The 12,095-nt window shown below is 45.5% G+C and overlaps 1 protein-coding gene across 3 annotated transcripts in view; it reads left to right on the top strand.

Annotated features, from left to right (window-relative positions):
• ASZ1 (ankyrin repeat, SAM and basic leucine zipper domain containing 1) overlaps positions 1-12,095 on the top strand; it is a 1,654,265-nt gene that overhangs the window by 1,075,647 nt on the left and 566,523 nt on the right. For all 3 annotated transcript variants that reach the window (XR_014981315.1, XM_085653129.1, XM_085653130.1), the window contains exon 8: positions 7,585-7,660. Coding sequence is in view for 2 of the 3 variants with exons in the window: in XM_085653129.1 (XP_085509255.1) it covers positions 7,585-7,660 (76 nt within the window). In the remaining variant the exon portion in view is untranslated. The remainder of the gene's footprint in view (positions 1-7,584; positions 7,661-12,095) is intronic.

Below are 12,095 nucleotides of genomic sequence, written 5' to 3' on the forward strand. Positions count from 1 at the left end.
AACATGTATTTTAGAATAGAAAATCTGAACATCTAACTTAAGCCTTCTTTATCAATATCTTTCTTAAATGCCTATAATGAATCTGGATTTGAATGACCGCAACTTGCGTCCTCATATTAATATTTGGAAAACTCGGGGCATTTAATTGGTCATGGTTGACTGTTTTTTAGCCCCCGAATATAATTCATAAGTATATCTTTAAAACGGTTGAACCCTGATGTGCATGAGATCTTAAAGGGTTAAGGATGCCATCTTCAATGTTGTTCTTTCCTCTGGCACTGAGTTGCTACATGTCAGTTTGAAGTTTCAGATCCAATGAGAAAAAACTGTTACTATTGTTGCCCCTTCTTAGAACAAATCTCTGGGGTTTAACAGCAATGCTAGATTACTCCTTTGGTATTTAACAGGTGAATGAATCTCCTCCCTGATTTCTCAGTCCTTTTGCTTGACTTATCACTGCTATGCAGGCAGCACTAAAATCTGCTTGTGGGGTGTAATGCCGCGAGCTGTAATTCGACCCCGCAATGCTTTCTTCTGCCTCTCAGGCACACCGTGGTACCATGCTGTGGCTTGCTGTTGGTCTTGCAGTGTCTCTGGTGCGACGCAGTACCAGCTTTAGAACCGTGGTTCCCTTCGCAGCGTCCCGCGTTGGCTGTTTGAAGCACAGAATACGTACCTGGTGCCTGAGGGGGCCAGGAGCTCAGTCTCCCTAATTTTGCCAGCAGACATTCTCCTTCCGGGGGCCATCTTCATGCTTGTCTTGTTCCCAGAATGCTGCTGTCTTGTTCATAGAATGCTACAGGAAGGGTTTTGTTTCACCATTCTAAAATAACGACTTTTCATATCTTTTTCATTAATGTTTCTTGAACCAAGATGGTGACTGGTCATTTCCTTTCGCATCACTTCCTGTCTATGGGTATATAAGGGGCTGAATCTTCTATCTTCTTGCGTTGCAACACTCATCACTCCTTCTGGTGTGTGGTCGCTCCTGTTGGTCTGCCTTTAGGGCACCAAAAGCGGTCAGACAGGCATCAGTCCAGATCACTTTCCTTGGCTGCTTCCTGGGAGTAGGCTCAGTCAAGGGGCAACAATGGTGCCATAGCCCTTGATAAATCTCCTGTAATAATCAGTGAGACCTAACAAGGCTCTAACGTCAGTCTGAGTCTTCGGGGGGCTCCCAATCCAGAATGGTGTCAGTTTTAGGTTGTAGGGGCGCCACCTGGCCACTTCCTACCTGGTGCGCTAAGTACACCACAGACCCCTGCCTCATCTGCCACTTACTGGCCTTGATAGGGAGGCCTGCCCTCTGCAGTGCCTTCAAGACTTCCCAGAGGTGGTGTAAGTGATCTTCAAAGCCGGAACTGAACATTGTAATGGCATCCAGTTAGGCGGGACTGAAATACTCCAGCCTAGCCAACATCTGGTTGACCAACATCTGAAAGGTGGCAGTGGCGGTCTTCAACCCAAAGGGCATAACCCGGAACTGGTAGTGCCCCTCTGGCATTGAGAACGCAGACCTCTCTTTGGCCCCATCGGTCAAGGCAATCTGCCAGTACCCAGACATTAAATCAAACGTACTGAGGAGCTTGACAGCTCCCAGATGATCTATGAGTTCATCAGCACTTGGAAAGGGGTGTGCGCCCGCCTTAGTGATGCCGTTGAGCATACGGCAGTCCACACAGAACCACAGTTCAGGTGTGGAACCAAGTGCAGAAGCCTTTGGGACCAAGACCACTGGGCTGGTCCAAGGACTGTTGGAGGGCTCTATCACCCCTAGGGCCAGCATCTTGAAAACTTCTTCCTTGATGCTGGCTTTGACCCTGTCCGTCAACTTGTACATTTTATGCTTCACAGGTAGGCTCCGGTGGACTATCCCCAGTGTCCACATTGTGGGTACACCACAGGCGGCAGTCACTCTGATGTTCAAGGGTCAGTGCAGGAGAGAGGTTCATACCCTTCACTGACCCATCTTGTTCCTTAGCAGACAGAAGGTCAGGATGAGGTTCACTTTCCTCTTCCACCCCGTCACCTGTTGCCAAGAGCATATTCACTTCAGACCTCTCAAAGTGAGGTTGGAGGTGGTTCACATGTAGGACCCTCAAATAGTTCCTGGGAAGTCTGCAAGTTCACCAGATAGGTGACATCACTGTTGGGCTCCACCACCTCAAAAGGCAGAGTTCACTTGTCCTGGAGAGCACACGGCTCCCTGGGGGCCATGACCTACACTTTCTGGCCAGGCTGAAACTCATACAGAGTGGCATTCTGGTCATACCAGCTTTTCATGTCCTCTTGGCTTTTTTCTAGGTTCACCTGAGCGAGCTTCCTGAAGCACGCAGTTTGGTTTCTGAAGACCAGCATGTAACTAAACACATACTCGTGGGGCTCCCTAGGAGCTTGCTCCCAGCTTTCTTTCGCCAAACTCAAAGGTCCCCTTACAGGATGCCCATACAGCAGTTTAAAGGGGCTGAACCCCAGTGCCGTCTGCGACAGCTCCCTGTAAGAAAAGAGGAGGCATGGCAAGAAGACGTCCCTCTTACGCCTCATGGAGTCTGAGAGACCCCCAATCATGACTTTCAGTGTTCATTTGAATCTCTCAACCAACACATTACCTTGGGGGTGGTAAGGAGTGGTGAACTTGTAAGTTACACCACACTCTTCCTGCGGAGACTTCATATACCTGGCTATGAAGTTGGTACCTCGGTCAGATACCACCTCCTTAGGGAAACCCACGAGGGAAAAGATTCCCATCAGTGCCTGGTCCACCACAAGCACTGTCACTGTTCTCAGACGTATATCCTCCGGGTACCGTGTGTCCTGGTCCACCAAGACCAGGATAAACCCGTTGCCCATGGCTGTCTTGGGGTCCAGAGGCCCCACAATGTCAATTCCCACCAGCTCAAAAGGGGGTGTTCATAACATGAAAAGGTTGGAGAGGAACCTTACATCTCCTCCCACTCTTGCATCTTGCCTGGCAAGTTTGGCAAGACCTACACTGGGTTTCAGAGTGTGTTTGCATTTGGGGCCAAATGAAGTGGGTAACGAGCCTTTCAAATGTCCTGTCAAAGGCACTTCATGAGCCAGACCCATTAGGAAGGCTCTGAAGCGCTGAGGTACCACCAGCAAACGTGCTGCCCCTGGCGCTGCAACCTTAGGCTCACTGTACAGAAGACCATTCTCCAAGTAGATCCAATGTGATCCAGACTGATCAACAGCTGCCTGGTTTGCAACCTGCTGCCGCAAACCCACAAGCGAAGGGCATTCCTGCTACTCCTTGCAGAATTCCTCCTTGGTGGGACCCACTTCTTTCTGCCGATGGTTCAGCCCAGGTAAGTCTCCCAGTTTGGCCACTTGCTCCCCTGTAAGTTCTGGGGTGTCCCCATCGGAGTCAGCCTCCTTCACCTCTTTCTGGCAGGCACCTGGGCCACTCTATCAGGCTCCAGGTCCTCCTGATCACCCCTACTGACTGCCATTGACCAAGTGGTCACACACACCCACTCAGGCAGACCCACCATCTCCAAGTATGCCCGGCGTTCCACTTCACGGCAAAGGGAATCCTCCATATAGTTCCCTGGCAGACAGCCAACAGGCATGGTTGGACTCTCAGCCACCCTCAAGGGACCTGAGACCCCCACCTCCTAATTGCTCCTGTGTCTCTCGGGGCCTTCACCCTCTGTCCATTGATGGTCACCCACTACGTGCACTTCTTAGTGTTCTCAAGTAGGAGGGTTCTCAGGACCATCTCACTGTCCCCTAGTGAGACAAGGGTCATCTCAGCTGGCTCCCACCCTGCTCCTGGAACCAACTCCGCCCCAAGCACTACGCTGACCAACCAACGTGACTGCTCACCAGTGAGTGCCAGTGTCCACTTTGCACACTTGGGTTCCCCCTCATGTGACCCCCCTGACCACATGCATAACACTTGCGGGGACCCCCCTCTACATGCTTCCCTGTAGAGATCCAAGGCTTCTTCTCACCTGGGGGACGGGAATCTCTACCATGGGAAATAGATTAGGGTCCATTAAAGAGATCCCTCTGTGTACCCTTGTCCTCCCACTGTTCTCATGGGGACCCTGCCCAACTTTGGCAGAGTCTCCCACATACCCCTTCTGGACCCTGGTACTTGTCCAGCGGTCTGCCTCCTGATCAAGCTTTCTAGGTTCAGTCAGCCTGCTGTCAATCAGATTCTGGCACAGCTCTGGCAAACAAAGACTATACAAGTACTCCCAAGCTATCAAATCATACAACCCCTGATAGTCAGTTACCTTACTGCCCTTTATCCAATCATTCAGTGGTCTGTAAAAATGATTAACACATTCCAACCAAGTATGGGAATCAGTTTTCTTAAAAGACCTAAACTTTTCCTTATACTGCTCTGGGGTGAGACCATACCGGGTGAGCAAGGTATCCTTCATGATAGGGTTGGTGAGACCTGTGTGTGGCCCTAGGGCTGTCAAGGTGTCCCTTCCCTCTAGCTCAAAGTGTTTCCACAGATCCACCCCGTACTGTTTGCCAAGGACCTGATTCATGTGGAGTGCTGCCTCATATGCCAAAAACTAAGCATGTATGTGATCCCCCTTTTTAGAATCCTGTACTAAATCCTTAGGAATGGGCATCTTCCACGCAGACTGCACTGACTGTACGCTGCCACCATCTGAATTGGACTCTGCCTACTTGGCCTTGATGTCCAGCTCCCTCATACTCCACTCATGAGCCAAAGGCAATTTATTTTCTTCTAGAACAAGGGTCCTTTCTTCCATAGCAAGGGCCTTCTCCCTATCTTGTTGCTTTTCCTCCATTCTGAGCTTCTCAAGCTCCAGCACATGTTCTCTGGTCTGCCTTTCCATCCTCCAGTTCCTCTGGGGACATGCCCCTGGATGACATACTGCTGCCAGGCCTGTAGGGCACTCCCCCCACAGGCTGATCCTTAGTTCCAAAATCCACTTGCTGGCTCTGTACCTCCAGATCCACATCCTCATCCTCACCAGATTCTCTTGCTGCCCAGAAGGCCCTCTGCACCATTTGCAGTTCCTCCTTCCTAGTGGAACTTTTAACAGGGCAGCTAAGATCCTTGCAGAATTGTTTAAGCTGAGGCACCATGTAGGATTTCAACATCACCATCTCAAACATCAAATTTGCAACATCACTTGGGTCACCATGCTGAGACACAGTTTGTAGATAAATTCAAGGGTTGTCATAATAATAGGAAAAAGCAAAAAGCATTATGTGGTTGCATAATGGTCTGCACTCATTAGTAGTGTACACTAATCACTGTATGTCAAGTACAAACACCAGTCCAAATCCTCACCGCTGACCACCAATGTTAGAAATAGGGGTCTCAAGTTGGCAGTGGTTAGCACCCTGTTCTATTAGGGACCCTACATTCTAGTCAGGATAAGGGAGTTGCACACCCAGATAACCCTTGCACATTAACCGGACACTAGCAGTCAGGCTTCTCTCAGAGGGAATGTGTTAAGTATTTGTACACAGCACACACCTTAACATAGTGAAAACACTACAAATGGAGACCACACCAGTTTAGAAAAATAAACAATCTTTATCTAAACCACAGAAGACCAAAACGACAAACATCCAACACACGCAACTCAAAATTTCACTTTTAGAAGGTTTTTGCAATTCCGTCCATAGAACTCTATGGATTCGGTGACTTTACACTAAGTACTTTAAGATGCGTCAGAATTCACAAGGCAAAAACGTCCGCAGAGGAGGGAAGCATCGGACAAAACTGCAATACGTTGGTTCGTGAGTCCCTGAGGAGGCGATGCATCAGTTCTGCACACAGTGGGGAGTGTTACGTTGAATCTGGACTGTACGGGGAAGGGATGCGTCGAAATCCAAGACTGTTCTGGTCTGCGGGCAATGCATCAGAAAAACCTGGTGCACAGGTGCAATGCATAGAAATCCGGGTGAGCTGAAGGTCGATGATGCGGTGGCAAACAGGCGCTGCATCAATTTCTTCAGCTGCGGTCCAACGATGCATCGATTCTTTCTGCCGCACAGCAGTGCCTACGTCGGAAAAACAGGCGCTGGAAGGGCGAGGCATCGATTTTGATGTTCAAGCAGCAAAACTACCTCCAAGGGCCCAGAACTGGCATTGGCACCACAAGGTAGATCAGAACTCCCAGCAGTGGAGTTCATGGATGCTGCAGTTTGTCTTTGATGGCCCTGAGTCTACTTAACAGGAGGCAAGCACACACAAGCCCTTGAGAAACTTCACAAGCAGGATAAACAACAAAGTCCAGTCATTTTCCTCTCAGAAGCAGCAACTGCAGGCCAACCCAGCAAAGCTGCACTAAGCAAAGGGGCAGTGCTCCTCCTCACAGCTCTTCTCCTTGGCAGAGGTTCCTCTTGATCCAGATGGGTTTTAAAAGTCTGGGGTTTTTAGGTCCAATAATTATACCCTTTTGGGCTTTGAAGTAGCCATAATTAAAAGAAAAGTCTTTGTAGTTCTCAAGTTCCTGCCTGGGCTCTAGAAACGCTCCAGGGGGTGGAAGCAGCATTGTGAGAGGACAGGCACAGCCCTATTCTGGTGTTAGTAACAACTCCTCCTACCACTCTAGCTCAGCAAGACCCATCAGCCTTGCGATGGGCCATCAAGATATGCAGGACTCACCTCAGCTCCCTCTGTGTGACTGTCTAGAGTTAATGCACAAACAGGCCCATGTCAGTCTTAACCAGATGTTGATTCCACAGATGGGCAGAGGCACAAGAAGGTTAAACAAGAAAATGGGCATTTCCTAAAAGTGACATTTTCAAACACACAATTTAAAAAACTGCTTCACTAAAAGATGCATTTTTACATTCTGAGCTTAAGGAGCCCCAACTCCTTATCTCTATCTCCATAAGGTTATACTTGTAAGATGTTACAAGGCAGCTCATATGATAACCTTTTGGAGAGATAGCCTTTCAATAGTGAAAAATAAATTGGCAGTATTTCACTATCAGGACATGTAAAACACACCAGCACATCTCCTACCTTTCACATACACAGCGCCCTGCCCATGGGGGTACCTTGGGTCTACCTTAGGGGTGCCTTACCTGTAGAGAAAAAGGTTAGGGCCTGGAAAGTGGGTGCACTCGGCCGGTTGACATGGTAGTTTAAAAAACTGTGCTCACAAGCGCTGCAATGGCAGGTCTGAGACAAGTTTACAGGGCTACTCATCTGGGTGGAACAGCCAGTGCTGCCGGCTCACTAGTAGCATTTGATTTACAAGCCCTAGGCTCACACAGTGCACTTTACTAGGGACTTACCGTTAAATCAAATATGCCAATCATGGATAAACAATCAGAATATCAATTTATACAGGGAGCACTAACCAGCAAAAACGAAGTCCATCACACAATCAAAAAATACAGGTGGTCTAGGCAAAAAGACAAGGAAAACCATGCCAAGGACGCCAGGTCTAACACCTGTTATTTTTGTAAATTGTCTCACACATTGCTCAAATGATCATCCATAAAATGAACTTGAATAATGCCTTTATATGAGTTTGTTTGAAAATCAGTATGATTTATTTTTGTCCATGCCCTTTAGATTATTAAGAAAATTTGTATATTTCCACACAGTTCCTTCTCAGCGTATGGTGACGTGGAGGTGTTTTTACATGGTCTTGACCTTGAGCATTTGTCGGATTTGTTGAAGGTAATGCTGTTAAACTATTATTCCTGAAACTTAAATTCACTTTATCATTTGTTTCGGCCGACTGAAAGCATGAATAAATGTGATCTGTGAGTAAGATGTGCATTTATTAACAATTAACGTGCAAAGAGCATCTTGAACTTGCGTGTCATTTGTTGAAGGAGGTGAGTTTGGTGAATTTATGGACGTAGTCGTGTGTAATACATTGTAGTTAAAAGCTGCGGCACTTCTGTTAGATGAAATCATATCTACTGAAACATGGGCCAGACTTTGTACCGAGTTCAAGGAAGGAAGTTCCACAGGGTGGACAGCACGTGGGCATGTGCTCAGTTTTAGAGGTGCTGCCGGGCAAAAAATCAACACCAGTAGGCATCCCTGCTTTCACCGTGATTGGTGGTAGCTGTGGGGATGCAGAACCAACTGTGCCACGAAAGCTCCCTTGCAATACACCCAAATGGCGAGCAGAAAGAGGTGGACTTCACCAGTGTTGCTTTGGCACAGAGTTGGGTATGTAAAGGACTGTACCTTTAGCCTTAATTTGGCAGTGGCTAGAGAGGCTGGGAAATGTGTGCCATAGCTGAGATGGATGGTATATTTTGACAGTCTGCGTACCCGCCTCTTTCAAACAGGGGAGTGGATGTGGATCCTTTTCCCAATTCGTGTGAAATGAAATGTGTTCATCTATCATTCAGTGATTTCTAGCGCAAATACTCTTCCCCCCCCCCCCCCCCAAACACACACTTCTTTTCATTTCCTAGTTATTTTTCTTTCTCTTAGTTAACGCAGTTTCTCACCAGCGCTCCTTGTTTAAGCCCTGCTTGTCGTGTGTTAAGTAATTCTCAGTACTTGACCTTCGATCTTTTTGCAAGTGGTAACCTGAAGAAGATATAATTAGAAACAACATTTCATGTTTTGCTATTAAAATGTACGATTTAGGATTTCAAGAGCTGAACTAATTGGATTACATATACGCATTTTAAGTGTTAATAGAACAAACGAGCCTCAGGTTCCTGTACTGTAAAATAGATTAGATGTCAGACCAGATAAGGTGAAGTACAAAAAAGACAAGAGGCGAAGTACTCCTAACACGAAAAACGCAAAGATTTAATGAAGACACTAGTCACATGCTCTACACAGCTTACCATCCCCACTCCTCCCTTGTTGCCAAATATCTAATTTATGAATGGAAACTAATAGATTATAAATCATTTTATCAGGCAGTCACAGATGACCGTCTAGGAATACTTTCCATTCTGCCCTCTTCCTTAAATTGAGGACTTTCATCAGAACTTATGTGACAGGGTACAGTTTAAATAACGCATATCGCCTTTGCTTTACTCTCGGGAAACCATGTAACAGAACACAGAATTAGAAAGTATCTGATTAATACACATTAAGAATCTATTTTCAAAAAGCATTCTTAGACGCAGACCTCACAAGCACCATGTTCAGACGGTCTTTACCTTCAAGGCTAATTCAGAAAGAAACCTATTCAAGCCAGCAATTACTGTGGCTGAGAAGCTGTTCACAGGCAGTGACGTTAGGGCCATATTTATTAGTCCATTCCAAATTCGATTACGTAAAAGTGAAGTACATAATTCTCACACTTTAAAGAAGAGTGATAGTTAAAAATGTAGATCCTCCAATGACTGTTGTCCATGTAATAAAAGCTTCAAAACAAAAAGAGAGTGAGGAAAAGTAGGAAGGCTGCTTGTCCTGTTCCCTGGGTAATCATTAAATAAACAAATTGGACAAGTCCTTGGTAGGTGTAAAGGTCGTGGTTTGTGACCTGTACCTACGCAGGAGGAGCGAAAACAACTGTTTTTTGTTTTAAGAAACCCCTCACCCACCTACCTAGTAGGTGGCATGCTTCATCATCGGGGTCCAGCTGGATTACCGAGTGTAATCCAGCTGTGCTTCTACGCCTGAACTACAGCGGAGCGGGTTTTTTTTTGAGAAGTGTACAGTGCTATGTGCAGTAGAATTATATGCTAAAAATGTCTCTAGGAGGTTCCCTTGTGAAAGTTTTATTGAAAGGGTCCTAGGACATGAGTTAAAAATATTTACAAGATATGGTGAAGGTTTTTAATTTGAACCTTTATATCTTAATTATTAAGAAGGGGGATGTAGGTCTACTAGTTTCAGCCTTCAAAAAATGTTCGAGGCTTTCGTCAGGACCATAGGTGCGTGACCCAAAAATAGGGCACGTAAGTGTGAGCATCAACGCACGCCCTACAGTGCGTTGTGAGTGTAGTGGGATCTTGTTACTTACAGATCCTCTGCAGCGTATACCTGCGAAGGAGAAGAGCATAATAAAACTTGTATTGTCATATTTAGTTTGTTGGTATATCATGCATGTCTTACTTGTGGTGCGCTCCTATGTGCGTAGAGTAGTGGGGACTGGTATGTAGAAAGCATCATGCATGTGACTTGGTGATGGCATGCATGATGACTATTGGTAAATAACCAAGCGTGGCTACAATGTGCCCCAATAGTTTTAGGTAGATAACACAGCCACCCAACTATTAAATGAGAGTGATGTGTTGTGTAGTTGTGAACTGTGGATAGATTTCTTAATAAAGTACTCAGGATGCGTTAAGTTTTTGCTCCGAGCGAAAATACGCGTTATGGCACCTCGTATGGTGTATTTTGAAAAAACAAATACGTAACTCGTGATGGCGCATTATAAACCCCTGGAAAACATACAACATTAAAAGACATACGGGACGTGTTAACTGACAAACAAACAGACATAGGAAGGGCCTCACTTTAGCTCAGTAAGTTAACTGCATCATGGATCCGGTTTACAAATGCACGCCCGGTATTTGGACCCTGAAAAAAATCAACAGAGTGCCCGGAAACAGTATTTGCGGGAAACCTTACGGGCGTTTGAAAATGAAAAAGATAGCCGAGAACCGACTTGTGTCTTTTCCGGGGGTGATGCCTTTGATTACTCACATTTGTCTCCGAGCTGTAGGACCTATGAACCTACGTTGTAGTCCGGATCCCGCCGTTGTGGGATGCGGAAGTAGTGGATTGTTCAAGTAGGAGGTGGCAATCACGTGAGAACGTGAATGCGTGTGTGAAGGTAGAACGCTCACATACGGCTTTAGTGTCGCACAGCACAGGTGCATTTTGGTGCCGCTGGTGAATACTTATTTCTTCGCTCGTTTCCGTTGCCCTCCCTCAGTTGAAAATGTAATTATTAGAATGTAATTTTTAGAAGGACAATCACAATGTTGTTTAAAGAAAGGGGAGTGAATAAAAAATCCTTTTGAAACTAGTTACAGGGTCCAAATGACCAACAACGGGGCATCAATCTGAATGTGAGGAAAATCTTGTTTTTAGGCAATATAAATGTATGAACACTTGTAGAGTCTAATGTTAAATTAGAAAAATATGATCCAGCACACCATAAAGATTATATATAATACAACAAGCAAATTCAGACAGAAGTAAGTCCAATCAGCAGGTTCCGTTTAAAACGGAACCTGCTGATTGGACTTACTTCTGTCTGAATTTGCTTGTTATATTATATATAATCTTTATGGTGTGCTGGATCATATTTTTCTTGTGTACAACTTAATTGGAGATTTAGAGGTATTGAATCTCAGATCCTCAAGCACCCGAAATAAATCTGTAAAACTTTTGACTAACTCTAATAATAGGTGCAGATAAGATTGCCTCATACCTCTTCCATTGTGTTTGATCAGTCTAATGTTAAATTAGTTTGGACAGGTGACAGGTGCTTCTAGAGTTATTGTCCATAACTTCCGTCAAGTGTGTTACAAATGGGGTAATCTGGGGTTTCTACAGATAGTTGAGTGAGTTTAATTTAGCCAGAGAAAAAGGAAACTTGTAGAATAAGCACCCACACCTGACTATTTTCGTTGTATGCTATTCCATGGTACATTATCGTTTAGCCCATTAATATGAGTTGAGTCTATATACCCAGCGTTGTTCCTTTTCTAATAACAGAGCTTGTATGTTTCTTGTTTCTGAGTCTAGTTGTTCTATGACAACCCAGGTCATATCATTGGTAGTATGTCCCTTGGTTAAGAAGTGATCTGTCAGTTTTGTACTGTTGCGTTTGCAGTGATATTGCTGCGGTGTTCACATATTCTGGTCTTTATTTTGCGACTTGTCATGCCTACGTATCTAAGTTGACAAGGGCATGTGATTAGATAGACCACGTTTTCCGAGTTGCAATTGGTATGTTTTCTGATGTGCCATATTTTTCCTTGTTCCAGATGTAGGACTTTGGTTGTTTTTGTTAGGTGGCAGACACTACAATTACCACATGGGTAATGACCTGTGACGTTTGGTAGACCCCAGGCATTCAGCGCAGTGTTGCTTGTTGGGATCTGTTTTTTGGGGCGTGTAGAAACCAAACTGTCTCGTAGATTTTGTGACCTTTTGTAGGAGAAAAGTGGTTTTT

This window comes from Triturus cristatus, chromosome 4_1 (assembly GCF_964204655.1).
Source record: "Triturus cristatus chromosome 4_1, aTriCri1.1, whole genome shotgun sequence".
Taxonomy (NCBI): domain Eukaryota; kingdom Metazoa; phylum Chordata; class Amphibia; order Caudata; family Salamandridae; genus Triturus; species Triturus cristatus.